Source organism: Vespula pensylvanica, chromosome 11 (genome assembly GCF_014466175.1).
Source record: "Vespula pensylvanica isolate Volc-1 chromosome 11, ASM1446617v1, whole genome shotgun sequence".
Classification (NCBI taxonomy): Eukaryota; Metazoa; Arthropoda; class Insecta; order Hymenoptera; family Vespidae; genus Vespula; species Vespula pensylvanica.
Genome location: NC_057695.1, coordinates 5,493,054 through 5,513,589, shown reverse-complemented (window position 1 = coordinate 5,513,589; position 20,536 = coordinate 5,493,054). Strand labels below are relative to the sequence as shown.

The 20,536-nt window shown below is 31.9% G+C and overlaps 2 protein-coding genes across 15 annotated transcripts in view; one reads left to right on the top strand and one right to left on the bottom strand.

The window, feature by feature from the left end:
• The window catches only part of LOC122633024 (lachesin), a 233,225-nt gene that overhangs the window by 4,551 nt on the left and 208,138 nt on the right, over positions 1-20,536 (bottom strand). For all 8 annotated transcript variants that reach the window (XM_043820464.1, XM_043820460.1, XM_043820462.1 and 5 more), the window contains one exon: positions 1,174-1,258. In XM_043820464.1, the coding sequence (XP_043676399.1) occupies positions 1,174-1,258 (85 nt within the window). The remainder of the gene's footprint in view (positions 1-1,173; positions 1,259-20,536) is intronic.
• LOC122633029 overlaps positions 1-20,536 on the top strand; it is a 188,436-nt gene that overhangs the window by 33,230 nt on the left and 134,670 nt on the right. The gene's annotated exons all lie outside the window — the stretch shown is intronic.

The window sequence follows — 20,536 nt, the reverse complement described above, 5'->3', positions numbered from 1 at the left end:
CGCGCGAGCTTGCCATTAAACCGTTGCAAAATCGCTTCGAATCGATCGGTGACATGCTTTTCGACGTCGCCGAGTTTATTTGAAGTTATATATATATATAATATGTATATATATATATATATATATACATATATATACATGGGTATGTATAAGTACATATATTTCCACAGGATAGAGCTTCACCGTAAATCCATTCGTTGCGTTCTTGTCCCATTTCGTTGGTCCGACGATAGAGCAATTTGTCGTGCAACTAATGATGCCGATTAATATTCCACTAATATATCTCCGGGGCGACATTATATGTAGATATAACAAGCGAAATTTCAAATTAACCTTTCGGATTCATCGTCGCGTATCGATCCATTCCTAAAGCGAATAGATTTCGATACGATACTTTAACGGAATTAATTTTTTCTTTCTTTGTTCCTTCTTTTCTTTCTTTTTTTAAATTTCATTTTTGCGAATATTTCTTATCAAATCAAATTATTCTTTAAAAGGACTAATAATTGATTTCAACGAGAATCAGATTATTCGTGTTATTCATGAAATGAATGAATGAATGAATGAATGAATAAATGAATGAATGAATGAATGAATGAAAAAAAAGAGAATGTTGATTGGCAATGGTATATCGATTTAGATTGGACAAATTTTTCGATATCATTCGATTTCATAATCTACCATCTGCGAGATAGCGAGGAACGCGAGCTACTAATTTCGTTCTAATTTACCTTGTAATTTATACGAATGCGTAGTATACTATACTATAGTCTCGATGTAGGTATAACAAGCCAATGTAATCAGGAAGTACGGACGCGCTTTCATACATAATTATCGTTTTGTGGTAATTCGGCCACCACTGTTCCTGGGTGGTTGTAATCAAACTCGTGGGTCAATTCGCGAATTACAGGTAATTCGATGTTTAATCGACTTAATGTTTAAAGTTCACCGATTCGAAATTGAATTGCCGATCGATTTGAGCATTGCCGAATTGCGTTTGGGTTGTGAACTAATTCGGCTACAGAAATCGGTCCCTTCCTTCCTTCACTCCCTCCTTCTCCTCATCCTTCTCCTCCTTCTACTTCTCCTCCTCATTTCTCATTCTCTCTTCGTTTCTCTTCTCCCGATCGAAGATGTATTATTAGTTCTTAATTCGCCGTTTGTGGTACGTACGGTGGCATGTACGGTCCAGTGAGTATGTACTGTACCGCAACGATCATCAACTGCGGTGCACTCCATCTGATGATGTATGCACTTCCTGAAACAAGAACAGTATATTCTCGTGTTATTATCTCGTGTTCGAGAATTCGCGAATGATGATAGAACATACCTATATATACATGATATAAGATAGGTATAACAATTCGTTAAGTTCTCATTCGAGAATTATAGATAGTATTACTCAGTTTTAATCGAATTGTAATTTTTAGAAAACAACGAAGAAAAAGAAATGCGATAAAAACTATAATTAAAATACCAATTCATTTATGATGGTTAACTTTTATGAATATATATCACACAAATATACACGTATATATATATATATATATATATAGATTAGAGTCAAACTTTTCATTTTTCTTTTTCGCTACCTTCGGACGTTTATTGTGTTAAGATTTTTTATAGATCAGTGATTTTAAACTATAAATATATGCTATCTTTTTGTTTTCTCTATATTGTAGAACAGAGATAAAGATAGAGAGAAAAAGAGAGAGAAAGAGAAGGAGAGTGATCGAGGCTCTAGATCTCCGTTCGCAAGCTCGAAGCTTGGCATAACGGATTACACCCTATCACGTCCAATATGTCAAGCGACGTGGACGACACGGAGTCGAGTATTATATCGCAAAATAAAATAGGGGCTCTGTGTCCTCTCTCTCTCTCTCTCTCTCTCTCTCTCTCTCTCTCTCTCTCTCTCTCTCTCTCTCTCTCTTTCTCTATCTCTCTTTCTCTCGTTCGCTTTTAAAATATCGACGACGATACTTCGGTACGAGCAGCTGGGACGTGATACAGCTATTATTCGCACTTTCCTCCAAGAATTATGTATTTTTCATATCGCACGTACCAACGAGCTGGATGTTCCGACGAGGACGATGTCACTGAATGCAAAAGCGAGCTTAACTTGACTCGTACGAGCAGCAAAAATCCTTTCGAAGTATTCGGTTAGGTGTTGAGAGGGTGGGAAAGAGAAACGTCACCCAGATTCGAACGCGTACCAAAGGATCTGACGGCTGAATTTTAATGCAAAAAAGACGAGACAACGCGTTCCTCCCTTTTCTCTCCCCCGACCACCCCTTCCAACCCTTTGCTGTTCCATCCGATGGCCAATTTCAACCTAGAATTTCTTTTTGGGAAATCTCGAAACCGATGTACATTACTTCTTCTTGAATTGCTTTATCAATTCTCAACGATATTCCTCATTATATTCCTATTCCTCATCGTTTCATGTTTTTTCAATTTACAATGAAATATTGATTTTCACAATATCGATAATAAGTATTATATTATTTATGTAGATACTACCGTTCCTGGTAATATTACAAAATTTATTTATTTTATATCATAAAATTCGACGAGAGAGTGTAGCAAAATAATTGCATATTTGCGATTTGGCGATATTTATATATCGTTATTTTCTCGTAACATTCGGGAGAATTGTTGGAAAATTTTGTTCATTTTTTTTTTGTTTGAGAGGGGTTGAGGAAGGGGATAAAATAAAAGGAAAAAGGGAGCAAGAAGGAAAAAAAAAAACAAAGAGAATAAAAAAAAAATTTCATGCACAATTTTCAACGTATTAACGTAGAAAATATTTTCAACGTACTCACAAGTTGTAGTACACGTGAAACGAACAAAGCACTGCACGAACGGGTAGATAATATAATCTGGGATTAAATTTCATTCGATGAACTCGCGGGTAACCTAATACGGTTTATCGTTCCACCGAAACATTTTATAATCGCTCAACGTTACGGTATTATACGCTTTACAAATTTAGCAACAGTAACGCATTAAGTTATCCGATAATAATAATTAATTTTCTAGGTTAAGAGATAGATAGATAGAGAGAGAGAGAGAGAGAGAGTGAGAGAGAAAGAGAGAGAGAGAAAGAGACCGAGTTTTCTATATAACCAAACAATTTTCACCAAGTGAAAAGCAAGAGGATCAAGATCACAGGATCAAGATGTATTTCGACGATCTTCCTTTCTTCTTGACATCTTTTCCCTTTTGGCATCCCCAAAGGTGTCTTTAGCCTTTCTCTTTTTTCTTTTTTTTTTTCCTTCTTCCTTCGAGTAACACGAAGCACAAGAATGTGCTTTTCTCGCCTCCCTCCTCACGTACCTTAACCACGCATTCATTTATCAACTTCTTTTTTTTTCTTTTTCCATCTCTCTCTCTCTCTCTCTCTTTCTCTCTCTTTTCTTTATTCTATATATACGCACGTAAGTACATATGTCAGAGGCTAAAGACGGTATTTGTATCCGGTCTGCTTTAGACCGTACGTATAATATATACACATTTATATGTACGTGATAAAGAAGATAGAAAGAGAGAAAGAGAAAGAAAGAGAGAGAGAGAGAGAGAGAGAGAGAGAGAGAGAGAGAGAGAAAACAGGGGCTATTCACGCCTTTTGGGAAATCGTGAGAAGAAACACGAAGGACATCACCTACTCAGAAATTTCTGACCCTTCACATTCAGGGCCATCTATATAGTATGCCGAGTGGAAACAGAACGAATATTATAAAATATGAGCGTAGCTCGTTGAAGAGAAATATGATGAATGGTGATAAGAGTTTTTATAACAAATGATCTATTAAAGCTATCAAGTTTTTATATTATTAAATTTTTCATTGATAAATATACGTATGTTTATATAGGTAGAGTTATACGTACATATACTTACAAGCTTCTTTACTTTAATCTTTACATGATACTTTGAATTTTGCTGAATATTCCGAGTAAGTAAGTATGTAATTACCTTCTTGGTAATGCATCTACCATCTACCTAATTTCTTTTTCGTAAAATTAAAGTAGTAATAGAGAGAGACAGAGACACAGAGAGACAGAGACACAGAGAGACAGAGATACAGAGAGACAGAGAGAGAGAGAGAGAGAGAAAGAGAGAGAGAGAGAGAGAGAGAAGGCAAAGATAAAAAAAGCAGAAAAAAAGTAGACAGAAAAGTAATAAAGAAGAAAAATTCGTGAAGACGCGTGTTGCAAAAGTCAGAGAAAAGCTCGGAGATCGAGAGATGTTTTCTGTCTCTCTCTCTCTCTTTTTCTCTCTTTATCTCTCTTTATCTCTCTTTATCTCTCTCTCTCTCTCTCTCTCTCTCTCTCTCTCTCTCTCTCTCTCGCTTCGATCAGCACTCACGATGCGCTTTGAAGGATTCTCAAGCGTAAAAACATTTTTCCACCTTGTTGAAGATAAAGCTTGTAGATATGATATATATCTTGGTATGCTTCTCTTCGAAAAAGAAGAGAGGAGGAAAGGAGAAAAGGAATGAGAGGGGAAAATAGAGAGGAGAGGGTTCACGCGTTTCGGGTCACGTTTTACGGCGCGATTATTCGCGGAGTGCACTTGGATGCTGGCATCAACCTAGAGCTCATTCGCTAACTCGTTCGTCAGTGAGTGCTGCTATGCTAGTCGAGTGCACCATTTTTGAGGACAAATCGCATACGTGTGTATGTATGTATGTATGTATGTATGTATGTACGTATGTATGTATTAATACATGCATGTATGTATCTATGTACGAATATATGCATGTATGTGTTCGAAGGACATCGTTGCGTTTCTCTTGGTTTAGAGAGTGAGAGAGAGAGAGAGAGAGAGAGAGAGAGAGAGAGAGAGAGAGAGCAAGGGAGAGAGGGAAAAATGAGAGCTTTTTTCTTTCCCTTTTTTTTTCAACGATTTTCATGCTTTCAGCTTTGCCACGCGACAATCATACGATCTCGCGTTTACGTCCTTCAACACGCGTCGTATATTACGAACGAGAATCATCCTCATTCGTGCGATCTTTCAACTTTACTACCTTTGCTATCTTTCTATCTCTCTCTTTCTCTCTCGCTTTCTCTCTTTTTCTTCATCTCTCTTTCTCTCTTTCGCTCTCTTTCTCTCCTCCTTTCTCTCAGCAATTTTTTGATATTTTTAGATATACTCTCGGATAGTCCTTTTTTTTGTTTTTAAAAAAGGATGGTTTTAAGATTGATATGATTTTATGAACGATCAAAGAATAATTTCATGTTTAACGTTATAGTGATTATGATTGTTATTTATACGATAATTAGATTGTATTTGATCGTAATACTTTGTTTAATAATACAATATTTTTCAATCAAATTATTCGTATTTGGTTTTGTCTGTTTTTTCTCTTTTTCTCTTTCTCGTCGGGTAGTTCTTAATCTCTCATTTTTAAATTACACGTTATATTCTTTTTAAGAGGGAACAACAATAGTAATTTGATATTTAACGTAATACTACGTTTAGTAATTATTATTTATAACAAGTATATATATATAATGAATATTTTGCATCTTCCTTCGATTTTATTTCGTTATTGAAATATTTTTATAAACTTTTGTGCGCGTCTAGTATGACCTTTATCAGAACACTGTTTTAACTCGAATAAACATTCTTTGTCTATCTTTTCCCGTTGATATACCATGATTACCAATACAAAAGCAAACGTGCAAGAACGCGTGCCATTTACTCCTACGGACTACCTTCCGGTGTGAGCTAATATTATCGTTATATAAAAGCCACGTACTTCGGATCCAATAATGTTTCGGTACGATATGCGGATTTAATATCACGGTTAAACTTTATCGTTCGGAGAAGTTCACGTTATCTTTACTTGTGCGATCATTTTGCACACACAACAAGTAAGTTTTTCTTTCTCTTTTTCCCTTCCTTTTTCTCTTTCGTCCGACGAAAAATTATTTTTTCAACAAATTCTACTCTTTTAATACTACAGAAATTTTTTATTTGATCGTTCATATAATATGTCGTCGCATAATGATATTATTAAATAAGACCTTTTTCGTATAAATAATAATAATATATCACAAGATTATCTTGTTATTTTATTATAAACAATCGATAAGAATCTATTCATTTATTTTTCTTTTTATTTAGCTTCTCTATCTTTCCGCTTAATTTTTCATCGAATTTATATAGAGACAAAAGAAAATTTACTGTGCTTCGTTTCATCTAGAAAAACTTCATTTGGTTCGATAAATCAAGCGTAAGGGGATTAGAGACAATTTACTTTATTTGTGAGAGTCGAACAATACGTGAGACAATACATAAATGGGAGATTTTGTGAAAATTGGATAGAGGGAGATTTTCGTTAAATAGCTTCCGTGATCTCTAGATCTTCATTTTCTCGATCCTTTCTGTCTGATTAATCAACACGAGAATTGTTGTCTATATCTTTCGAACAAATATTCTAAGAGAAACAAATAATCCAAATAATTGTAAGATTACGTCATCTATCTTTTACTATCATCTATTTTTAAATAATTCTCTCTCTCGAATTTTTTATTAATCATCCTATACTTCGAACGTGCTAGAGTTCTTAATGAAGCTGAAATGAGGCAGAATTCTCATTTCTCATCTTTCAACTCCTAAAATAAGAAACAGTGAACAGTGGTATCCGTAACCACACACACACGTACAGGAAAATATACGAATCGATTGTACATTTTCCTTCGTCTTTGAATAAATGGGAGAAAGAGAGAAATACATGCATACACGTACACATACATTCGCGCGTGCGCGCAATGGACGTACACATTTATACGTACACAAACACACGCATATACACACATACATATATACAAATACGTGAATTCGCGAGTCAGAAGGCGATTTATGCTCTGGTAACGTACGATTTCGCTGGCTCAGCCATCGTCCAGTAACAGTACGATAAGCATCATCGTTGATGCACCTCGCATTGCACTTCCTGGATCGATCGTTGTTACGACAATGGTGAGGATAACGATTCCGTGGAGGTTGACAACAAGGATATAACGAGAAGGATGTTACATCGTGGATTCACGAGACTACGCCATTGCACGAGCTTTAATGTAACGTGCTGTTTTACTATTCGCTAGAGTTATTTGTGCCTTTGACTTGATTCATGCCTTCTGTCTTTATCTTTTTCTCTCTCTCTCTCTCTTTGTGTTTTCATATATGTCCTATATAACGTTATTTTCTCTCTCTCTCTCTCTCTCTCCTTCTTTTTTTTCTTTTATATATCTAAAAAATAAAGAAAACGTAGATGTTCCTCCATAGTTTCCCATCGAATTCTGGTTGTCAGTATCGAAATTAGTTTCGTGACAGTTGAAGCCTCTTTGAGAATGTCATTTTGAAATCGAGATAACCCTATACTTGTAACAGTCGAACTATCAACTCTGAAACACTTACATCTGCCAGTTTATATGTCATTCTTCTCTCTTTCTCTCTCGCTCTCTCTTTCTGTCTTTCACTCTCGATGTCCCTTCAAACTGTCGGTCGGTAAGTACCGGAACAAATGTATCTTTTGTAACGTGCAATTTCACCAGAAAAATAAGCTAGTAAGAAAAAGATAGATAGATGAAACGTATAGATCGTTTATTAAGTTTCTGCCTGTTATCAAGGGACACCCAAAAAGTAGGTAGCTAAATAAAAGATTTATATATATATATATATATATATATATATATATAATATAGATGTGAGATAAAATATTATCAATGATAGAAAAATTTTCTTTTCGAATTTATAGAGAGGATCGTACTTTTTTAAAGTCTCTTTCTTCAAATTCTCTTCTTTTACATTACAGAAAGCGACGAAAACGTTTCTCCTAAGGGAACAAGGTCGCATCCGTCATTTGTTTCCGAATAGTCTAGAGAAAGAGAGAGACAGAACAAGAGAAAGAAAAAGAAAAAGAAAGAAAGAAAGAACAAGAGAATGAGAGAAAAAAGAGAAAGAGAGAGAAAGGGAGAGAGAATAAGAGTAAGCTCCTTCACTATAAAGATAAATCGAAAGATCGATATCGAAAAAGGGACGGTTCTTCGGAACGGAAGAGAATCTGCTACCGCTATTGAGTTGGACTCTGTCCGAGTAGAGAAAAGTAGAAAATGAGCCACGAGGTGGCCGTATAGTTTTCCGCACCATTTACTTCCCATCGATTTCCTTCTTCACTTTCCTCTCTCTTTCTTTCTCTGATCTTGCTATTGGTCCTCGAAGTCTCGTTATCTCCTTTATGTATGTATATGTATATATATATATATATGTGTATATATATATATTTATATATATATATATATGTATGTATTTATATGTCTATATGTATATGTATGTATGTCGTATATTTTAAAGACAATGGGAGATGATTTAAACGAAAAGTAAAATAGTAATTCGTCGAAAAGAGCATTAACTACTTTCGTAATAAAGATTATAATGTACTTTTTTTTCTTGTTTCCTTTTTATCTTCTTTGTTTCTTCTTTTTTCTTTTGAATTACTTTAGTGACAAACTTTGTTTTGAACGGAGGAAGAAAAGAAGGAAAGAAAAAGAAACATTTAGTATTTTATATTATAAACGATGAGATTTTAATAAGAAATAAAACAAAAAGAAAAATAAGGAAAACGAATTAAATTCGAGTATTAAATATATGTGATTTTATCGAGTCAGTAATACAGAATATTGTAAATGTAATACCCGACGAAATTATTGTCATAAACATTCTTTTGTCATGGATAAATGGAATACCGATTACTAATGAGTACTCTCAATCAAGCTATTCCAATACGGTTTATACTATTAAACACGTTGTTTATCCGAAATGCCGTTGTACATTTCGATAATTACTAAACTTTCTGTTATTTTACAATCATCGATATTTGTCGATTCTAATGGGTTTAGCTGTGCAAGGGAATCGATAGCCATGTATTTATGTGTATACATATACACGTATGCATACATATAAATATATATGTACATATACGTACATAAACATATCCTTTTCACGCTGGATAACTGCAGACTGGACATATAATGCTTGTCCTACATAAATTTACAAGAACGTTTTTCGAGCTACATTTCAAAAGATAAAAAGTTCACCGAGCTTTCAGTATTTCCTTTCTCTTTCTCTCTTTCTCTTTATCTCTCTTTTTTCCCCACTTTTCTTTCTTTTTTCTTTTTCGAAAAATATCTCGCGCTCGAATAAAATAAGCGTGACTCTTAACCTAATAAAAAAGAAAAAAAAAAAACAGGCTTTACATTGGTGTTTGACTGCTCCCAGAAGCTTTCTGCATGCTAAGTATGTACATATTTAAAAACATACGATGACGTCATCCTTTAAAGCTTCCTTTTGTCGTTTACTATATTTCTTCGTCATTTCTTTATGATTCTTTTCGTTTGCATAACTAAAACTAAAAGGATAAATCTTTTTCGAATCTTCGTTTCTTACGAGTTTCTGATCATTCAATTATTTATATTATCGATCGTTAATAGACACTTTATCTCTTATTTTAAACAAACAAAATAAAATTTATGCTAAAACTTAAGTAACTTCTTCACGATTACGTCGTTACTACGAAAGAACTTCTCCGAGTTTTCGATCTTTCGATTTCTCGCATTAGCGACTAGTATTAATAAATATTTTTTAAATAAACAAAATATAATTTACAGAAATATTTAATTTTAATATTTAATAATTGCCAAATATAATTATAATAAAAATTTAATCGATTTCATTATAATTATGTCCGTTTTTACGAAAGAAAAGAAAAAAATCCAATTTTTAAAATTATTAACAAAATCGGTTTTATTATAACAATATTATTGCAATATTTAAATAAATAAAGAATAAAATACGCTTGAAAACGGCGTTGGTTTCAAGTCTCTACGATTTTTCGTTCCGAAGATATCGCCTTTGAAAGATTTCCATTCATAAATCGTTTAATACAGCTGTTCGTAGTAAGTAGTAGTAGTAGTAGTAAGTTAGCGTAAATTCTTGGAATTTATATAGGTCAGTGTGTCACCGAGTTTTATGAATGAAATATAGGTCAGTGGGTCAATATAAACGTATTCGATTTAAATGAGAATATCTCTGGAACTAAAAGTCGTAAAAACTTGAAACAACCACCATTTTAAAGGGGAGAATTTTCTCTATTTTTTAAAGATATTGTTAATGATTAATTAACAATTTGTTATAAACAATTTTTATAAACAAATTCTTACGGACTAGATTAATCTTATTTTGCAAAAAAAAAAAAAAGAAATTCACATCAGATTGCGATTGATTTATAGAATTATATAAATTAATAAACAATTAATAAACAAATTAAATTTTTACGAAATAAACAATTCCTTTGTATATTATATTTACATGAGAATATCTTCGGAACTAAAAGTCGTAGAGACATGAGTCAACTACTATTATAAAGTGCGTAATTTTCCCTATTTTTTTTTCAAGCTATTGTTAATAATTAATTAACAATTTGTTATAAACAATTTTTATAAACAAATTCTTACGAACTAAATGTATCTTATTTTGTAAAAAAGGAAAAGAAAGTTTACACCCGATTGCAATGTATTTTCTCTATTTTTTTTTTCAAGGTATTGTTAATAATTAATTAACAATTTGTTATAAACAATTTTTATAAACAAATTTTTACCAACTAAATTTATCTTATTACGTTTAAAAAAAAAGTTCAAATTCGATTATGACTGATCTATATATTATATAAATTGATAAATAATTTATAAGTAAATTACTTTTTTATTAAAAAAAAAAATCTTTTTCTATATTATCAATAGTTACGTCTTCCATTTACATAGGAATATCTAACGAACTAAAAGTGATAGAGACATTAAACAAATATAGAAAGTAAACGGAGAATAAGCGCAAAGTAAATACTGAGTAAGCGTAGAGTAAATGCTGAATAAGCGTTTATAAATATCTCCTAAACTAATAATTTTTTGACATATACGGATTAATGCCTTTTTGCAGAATATTCTATATATAAAAAAAAATTGCACTGTATACATAATACGTAATCTATATACGAATTAACTATATACGTTTTTATATATAGCTGTTGTCGATCTCAACTATAAGTCTTAAAGATAACGCACGTCGGATGAAATAAAAATAAAAGGAAACAAGTGCGTTAAGTTAAACGCACGTTTCGTTCCCAGCTATGGAAGCAATTTGTAGCTTTTATTTGGTCGTATATTTGAGAATATATGGTGTACGACACGCGTGTGCCTCGCGCAATGTAACACTTCGCACGTTCTAACTCCTTTGTTTACGACTTTCGAGAAAAATGCTATGGTACCACCTCATTTTTTTTTTTATTTTTATTTACACGAACGTGTATAAGCATGGTATACAAAACAAGTTTTCTCAAAAAAATGATTTTTTCTCTGTTTATACTCAGTTTATTATAATGCTTTAAAGTCGAAAATTCGAAGAATTATTCTGGCTCGTTTGTTTTAATATTATTGTGAAAGTTGAAATGTAACATGTAACGTGTGCGTGTGTATATATATATACATATATATATATACATATATATATATATATCGAAAATATGATTTAAATTAACTAATTAAAATTAATTAATCGAGAATTCACTCTGTAAATGTTATACATAGATGTTATATATATATATATATATATATATATATATATATATGTATGTATGTATACACATACACACACACACACATGTTATAGTTTCGAAGAGTGCTTGCAAATCGATTGTACGAAATATCTCTTGTATATAATTTGTTATTATTAAATTATAGATTTTAATAATTCTTGATTATTGCATAAACTATTGAATAGGATAAAGATTAATATACAAAAGTGTTTTATGGTTTCATAAGAGAAATTTTTAAAGATTTCATTCGGTCGAAGCTTCTATCTATATAATCATTGCTTTCTTACAATTAGTCACCGAAGTGTCTTATAAGAAAGTTCGATAAGCCTATCGACAGGGGATATCCGATAGTCGATATCATGCAACAGGTGAATTCTTCTTTGTTTCTTCGAGCAGTTAATAGAGTTATCAAACTATTATTTTCTCTTATTTAATCATTGAGAAAATATATAACTAATAATTAAATTATACGATAAATAATGCTTAACGAAAAATGTATGAATACATGAGATTATAATTGGAGAATGAATTGTAATATACGACATCTAAATTCTAACTGACCTTGAAAGTACGTCCTTAGAGTCTCGATCAATACTGGTCCAACAACAAACGAACGCAAAGTATGTATAAAAAAAATTTACACGAATGTTCATGATATCTCGTTATCAACGTACGTACTTATATATTAGATACGAAGTAAAAGATATACCAGCAATAATTAAATGGAGCGATAAATAATGTTTAATGAAAATTGAATGTTTATGATGTTTCGTTATTAACCTACGTACTTATGTATTAGATACGCATTGAAAAATATATCAGTAATAATCAAATTACGCAATAAGGAATGTTTAATAGAAATTATATAATTATACCTGATAACAATGGAGAGACGAACCGAACTCTGCGACGTCTGAATTCTAACTGACTTTGAAAGTACGTCCTTGGAGTCTCGATTATTAAGAAATCAATAACGGTCTAATAAACAAACGTAAAGTATGTATAATAGAAATTTACGTGAAGCTTTATCATATCTCGTTATTAACCTACGTACTTATGTATTAGATACGCATTGAAACATATATCAGTAATAATCAAATTACGCAATAAGAAATGTTTAATAGAAATTATATAATTATACCTGATAACAATGAAGAGACGAACCGAACTCTGCGACGTCTAAACTCTAACTGACTTTGAAAGTACGTCCTTGGAGTCTCGATTAATAAGAAATCAATAATGGTCTAATAAACAAACATATAAGAGAAAAGCAGATTAACAGATTCTTAGAACTGTCTGAAGTTCACCTTCGTGTTTATTTATCTCTACTTGTAATTAAATTCTTATTCATCACGGGAAACTTAAAAATCAAAATTTATTTATACTCAACAATGAAAATTCGATTTAATATAAAAATTCATAAAAGTATTACGAAAGGTAATATAAATTTAATTATTATTTCCTTAATATCCAATATAAAATTGTTCTTTGAAAAAATTCTATCAACCCGTATCGTGTATCAATCGATACAATAAATATTGATTGATAAATCTTTGTTTCCAACATATTGCAATGGATATTTTGATCACAAAGATGGATCAATTTTTTTATGGTATTACAAATGCATGACGTTCGTTCGTTTTCTTTATTTTTGTCTTTCTTTCCTTCCCTCTCTCTCTTTCTCTCTCTCTCTCTCTCTCTCTCTTCCTTTTTTTTCAAAAAACACAAGCGACTATTTTTTTAAATCTAACTATATCAATTACACTATATATAATTTTTAAGTCGGTACTCGGACCATTGAATGAAATATGTTGCGAAAGAGATTAAATATTTCATTAGTCGGTCATCAATAACCATGGCTAACGTTCTCTGCTCGAGTCAAAAATTGACTAACGATAACGAACGCATTCACGGCCGACACAGCCGAAGTTTCACGCTTTTATGACTTCTGCCAAGCGAGTTCGTTCTGAGCGCTAACGTTTTCCAGCGGTGATATGCATGCACATTAATTTTACGCGACGGCAACGTATCCGAAAGAGTTCATAGTTTTCCCGCATATACACGGTTGACTTTTTTATTCAAATATTGGGAGAGAGAAAGAGAGTGTGTGTGTGTGAGAGAGAGAGAGAGAGAGAGAGAGAGAGTGTCGGATAGTAGTATGGAAATAAAGTTAACCGGATGTGCGAGCGCGGGATCGATTTCGAGCGTAAATATTGTTCAAATGAAAAAAAATACCTAAGTTCTTTCGAAATATTGATTTCGTTTCAATTTGATCTGATCGATATAAAGTATTTATATATTCTATTATTTTCATTAAAACTAAATTGTGTTTTTTTCCTTTTCTTCCTTTTTTTTTCGTTCCTGCTCTCACCCACGCGAATATGTTAGAAATTTATACGATACGATATTACGATGCGTTACGTTAAGATATATTCGTTTATTAATATTTATTATTTGTTTCTGTTATAGTATCGGTATCATGTGTTTGTTTTATTTTTTTATTTTGTTCATGTTTTATTTTATTTAGTTTTGTTTCTTTCTTTTTTAAATGCATGAAATAGTTTCAACAAGGAACCAACATAATTTTGCTTCTTTTTTTTTCGTCCGCAAATACGTCCGCAAATACGAAAATGATATAACACGACCCAACGTTAAGATATTTAATTATTAATATTTATAATTTATTTATAATATAGTATATTAGAGGCATGTTTTTAAAAAATGTACGAAACAGTTTCAACAAGCTACCAACATAATTTTCTTCTTTTCGTCATGCGAATACGCGAGAAATGATATAACATGTGGCATGCAATGAAAAAATATTTTATTATTAATATATTTATTATTCATTTATATTATACCAATGTGCTTTTTAAAAATACAGTAAGCAGTTTCGTGGAGACATTGAATATTCGAAAAAAAAAGAAATAAAAAAATAAGAAAAGAGGAAAAACTACTTTATATCTATTTAAATATATTTTTAATTGTACTCAAAGGAATATTAAAAAAAAAAAAATGATATTAAAGAAATAGTTATGCAACATGAAATTGCATTTTATTGTAGAAAGAGCCAAAACGATTTGACTGTTTTAGCCTAAAGAGCATTAATTTGATGTGTTAAGTCCCAGCGATTACTAACCCAAGAGACTCTCAGAGCTTATAAGCAAAACTAGCGAATCCTTTGAGACAGTAAAGGATTTCTCAAGACTTCGGTATTCTCAACATCAATCGAAGATCTAACTTGTTTAATACATCAATTCTATTCAAGAGATCTAATTTTCTTGAGTTATTACATAAATAACAAATATATATCTTCATTCAAGCTAATGAAGATGATTTAGTTGGGTTAATACATATTTATCTATGAAAATATCAATTTGGATCATGACTCTTCTATTGCTCTAAATATTAAGAAGAGAAAGAGAGATAGAAGAATTCAGAAAGAAAGATTTATAAAAGATTTATTAATTAGAAATTTCGTTAGAAGATTTAAAGAGAGAGAGAAAGAGAGATACGAGAATTAGAGAGAGAAGAAAAAGTACAAGTGTCATACATATATGTGTTTGTATCTATATAGATATATAGGATGTAACGAAACTATTCTTATATATAAAGAATTGGATTACTTATATATAAAGAATAAGAAAAACGAAAATTTAAATTCATTCAAGACGATAGATTCCATCAACACGCCCAGAAATGCTTAATTTTCTTTCTTCGTTTTATTCATTTATCATTATTTAATCGTTGTCAGTGTAACTCCAGTTACATTAATTTTATTTACTGGAATTAAATCCAAGACACTAGTTAAATTTTCTTCGAACATGTTATCACAGTTATCGAATTTTTTTCATTTAGTCGAATATCTTTAACATTCGCACATAAAGATTGTTAAAATCAGAAAATGATCAAGTCCCAAACGTACACTTCAATCTAAAGAAATCTCAACAGAATTTTATCATAATATCAAAAAATAAACATAATTCGAACGAACTAATAAAATCAGAATTGGAATTATCGTAACTGAGAAATTAAGAATTTTCGATCAAGTCCATGATTGATAAAATCAACTCATTTATTATTTCTTTTTTTTTTTTTTTTTTTTTTCTTTTCTTCTTCTTTAGATACGTGGAACCCATTCGTGAAGTTTTGCCGCGTAGTTTCGTTACACCCTTTATATATAGAAAAGGACAGAACGCGTCGTTGGTAGTAGCACAAGGATATGGCCGGAACGTGGCTCGCCTTTCCAACATGGCTGCCAAGTTTCCCGTAAAAGCTATGAGGTTTATCTTATCCTGACCTTAAACCTCCCCTCGACTAACCGTTGCCTTATCTTCGAAAGAAGAGCCGCCAAGGCGAGTCTATGGCGAAGAAAGACGAGCTCGACGAAGAAACTGCACCAGCTTTGGAAACTATTGCAAATGTTGCCAAGCTGGCTTGCACTATTCCTTACTTTTCTCTTCGTCGAACGAGACCTGGGTGGTACCTATTCTAAAATGCAACCACGAGGGACCTCGTTGCATTTCTTTCGCGAAAGAAAATCTTTTAAACGGAAAGAATAACTGTTACTTTTTATAACGCACGAAGTATTTCTCTCGTACGAAATTTTTCTCCATCGCTTTATCAAATCGTCTTGATCGATTTATTACACGATTTTTTTACGCACGAATGTGTTCTTATTTTTTTTATTATCTCGTTCTCTGTCTTCTCTCTTTTTTTTTTTTTTTTATCGAGTGTTGAATTATTTCTACTCGATCTCTTTGTTTAATTATATTGATCATCGTTTTAACGAAGATATTCGTTTGGAATTTTTGTATTATCGGTTATACTGTCATTATCACAATTGCATTATTTTACGCGATATTGATTATTTCTTAATTCTATATAACTCAATCTTATTTTGTTTTCAAAATACAATATGAACAACGGAGAGAAATACTTGATAAAAAAGTATCAATTAACTTAAGGACTGACTTAACATTTGTGACTTCTTTTTTTCTTTTTTCTTTTAAATGACAATTATTCTAATTCCCGTCATTTAGCTATATCGAAAACATTGATAAGTAATTATAATAAAATAAAAAGAGAAACAAAATAAATAAAAAAATAAGTAAAATTATATACATATATAATCTATAGACATAATCGATAAAACTCTAAAGCTTTTTTAAATAATACAAATTTCTCTTTTCATTAAATTTAAATTCTATGAGAATATTAAACATTTTGTGAAATCGTGTGATTGCTGTGAGAACACGTAATAGTTAATACGCAGACATGTATGTATAAATTAACAGTCGCGTGCGCACGCGTTACCAGCGCACGTGACTCATTGAAGGGATGGTAGGGAGGGTAGAGAGGGAGGGAAGTGGGACAACCCTAAAAGGGAGACAATCAAGGAGCTTCGATATCCTAACGGGGAGGAGTTTCGGATACCTCAGGATAACATTCGAGAGGGCTCGTAGTTAATATTAACATGGTGTTATAGAGGAAGCGCGTGTTACTCCTACGTAATTTCTAGCTAAACGTGCTAAAGGACGAGGGCATGCATATTTCAAGTAACCTGCTAGAAGCCATTGCGTTAACTTCTACGCGTTAGGGCTTTTCAACCTAACTGTTCATGTTTTATAAACTCTTTATCAAGTATAAAAAAAATTTAGCTTCAACGGAACGATGAATGAGAGTTATTATGTAAGAAGAAAATTATAATTAAAAGAATGAAGTTATTAATAATACATATATATTTTTAGTTATTTTTGTTTGTAGAAAGAAAACAGAAAAAAATATATATATATATATAATTAATACGTAGAATAATATATATGAATCTATTAATAGTAAAATCGTTTAATAGTAATCACAAATTATCTTGATATAGATGAGATTAAATCGACTGTTAAGAAGAGCCCTATGTTCTAACGAGTTTTTATGGCAAATAAATGCAGCAGATTGCAGAGTTATGCTAATACTTTGGTACCGATCGATCGCATCCTGACTGCCTGTTGAGCTTTAATAGTCATCGATTAATCTTACACGGAAACGAGATAATACTCTCTATTCTTCATGCTAGCTCGTAATACTCTAATACGTATGCAAAAGGATTCCGTTTGCATGTTAAAGACAGAGAAAGAGAAAAAGAGAGAGACAGAAAGGGAGAAAAGTAATAAAAGTAAAAGCAAGAAGAAAAAAGAAAAAAGAAAATAAACAAGAACAAAGAACAGGAAAATAAAAAAATAAAAAAAAGGAAAGAAAAATCGTCGGACGATCCTTGCATTCTCGTGAAGTGATCGTTTTTGAAAGAGGAAAATAAAAAAAAAAAGGAACAAAAAAAGAAAAAACAAGCAGAAAAGAGAAAGAAAAAGAAAATGTTCTTCGTGTTTTCTCTCTCTCTCTCTCTCTCTCGCTATTTCTCTCTTTTTCTTTCGTAATGTTAAGACGTTACAGTTCGAGATTCCTCGGGTATCTTGCTCTACGAAAAAGTATATCCTTTATTTGTCCAAGTTGCAGCTGCAACAGCCGGTCGTAAGGAAGAACCGTATCCGTTACACGTACATAGACATATAACACGCAAATGTTGCTCTGCAACGACTGCATCTCTTCCTTTCTCTCTCTTTCTCTTTCTCTCTCTGTATGTTTCTTTTTCTCTCTCTGTCTTTCTCTCTTTCTCTCTGTTGCTTCTCCAAAGGTAGAAAACATTATATCACTATTTTATTAGATTAGATATTCACAGAGCGGATGTGCACTAGAAAGAAAGAAAGAAAGAAAGAAAGAAAGAAAGAAAGAAAGAAAGAAAGATAGATAGAAAGAAAGAAAAAGAAAGAAAGAAAGAAAGAAAGAAAAAACAAAGAGATAGATCGAGAATTGCTATGTATGTTCTCTGTGTTACGTTGTCTGCTTGTTCAAGAAGAGAACAAACGAACGCGAGGAAAAACATGAAGGTGAACATAGAGAGATGGCGTTAAAGGAACTATCGTTGCACCTTTAATGCGTCCCGTTGCACGAATAAAACGAACTTGCTTCGTATCTTTCCGTTCTTCTTACAACTTGCATTGTCATATTCTTTATAGTATCGGAGAAGTGTTTCTCTCTCTCTCTCTCTCTCTTTCTCCTTTTGTCTTTCACTCTTTTTTATTTCTTTTTTTCTTTCTTTCTATTAGAGCACTGCGCTCTAACTTTGCTATCGATGACATTTCGAAACCTTTCTTACTTTTCTCCTAAGCTACTACCATTCGTTGATCTTTTCGTTTCGGTTAAAGGCAAAGTTTGCACGTTGAATTATATATGTATGTCTCACGAGTAAGTTGAAATCGAACAAGGGAAAACAATTTTTTTTTACTCTTTTCTTCTTTCTTTTTTCTCTTTTTTCTTTGTTTTCCTTTTTCTGAGGGCGTTAAAAGAAAGAGAGATTCTTTATCTGTTATTCTTATTTTTGTTCCTATTTTTGTATCACAATTATAAAATTTTTATTCCCTAGAGCAGTTCTTTCCAAACTTTCTTTTTTTACGTGATGAAAATCCTGCTCGTTCTCGAAAACGATCGTTCTTCGCAAGGCAATCGAAACTGTGATTGCTGTCGAGAGTCGATTGATAAGCAATTCATAATTGATTTGATATATGTACGTACGAGTTAAACAAAACTAGATAAAATAATAATTCTCGTGTGATTTTTAATTGAATCGATTTTGAATCGTTCGTCCGACGTTTTTCGATGACTTTCAATTTTCTCGATGAACGTGTGTAAACTACTCATATATTTTAATATTTAATGTGATCCATATTTTGGAAATCTCTGCTCTAAAAATAGAAGAAAAAGAGAGAGAGAGAGAGAGAGAGAGAGAGAGAGAGAGAGACAAAGATACATAAATAGACAGATAAATAGACAGACAAACAGATAGATGACATTTGCTAATGAGTATTAATGAATGAAAGTTAATGGTAAATGACACAGTAGGATCATTCTCTAATATCATCCTAGGGATTAAATTCTCTATACGAGCTTGGGTATACTTGAAATCGTTTGTATCGTTATGTCGATATAGGCTGATATGCATCATTTCAATAGGCTTTACACGAGAATATGTAGTATCATACATTCGACAGATATAAAATGTTCAATCATAGATATGCAATCGATACGTACGATTAATTATAATTTTGTGGTTGAATAATAAACGGTGATTGTATGATTATTTATATATATATATATATATATATATATATATATATATATGATTATTTTGATATTATAAAATAAATTGGTTTATGTACTAAAATTTAATATGTTTGTTCGTATAATAATCGATCGATCCATCGCTGACATTTGAAAACCTTGAGAAACGTCGATTGTAATTATGTTTACTAGTTTGACGTAACAAAATAATTTTAATTACATTTTAGTAAAATTTAACGTTTACTCGTATAACTTCTGAAAGATCGATCGATCCGTTGTGCTGACACTTCGAAAGTTTGCGAATTTTCGAAAGTGTTGGAATACTACCTACTCCAAGGGCAAGTGATCCTAAAAGGAATCTTACGATAGGATTATCCTTCCAAAGGATAACGTTCGAGCTTTCGAGTGGAACGATAGAGTCGACGAGAGAAAACGATATCGGATCGTTGCGTTTCGATCTGGTAAACGGATGGAATACCTTAAGTTTTAAGAGATAGAAAGAAAGAGAAAGAGAGAGATAGAAACAGAGAGAGAGAGAGAGAGAGAGAGAGAGAGAGAGAACGAGAAAGAAAGAGAGAAAGAGGGAGAGAGAGAGAGAGAGATGAGAAGAGTTTTATCAAACGAAAAAAAAGAAAGAAAGAAAAAAAAAAGAAAAAATAAAAACCTTGTGTATTTCATAGGGAGAACGCGTGAAAAACGAAGAAGAGAACTTACAT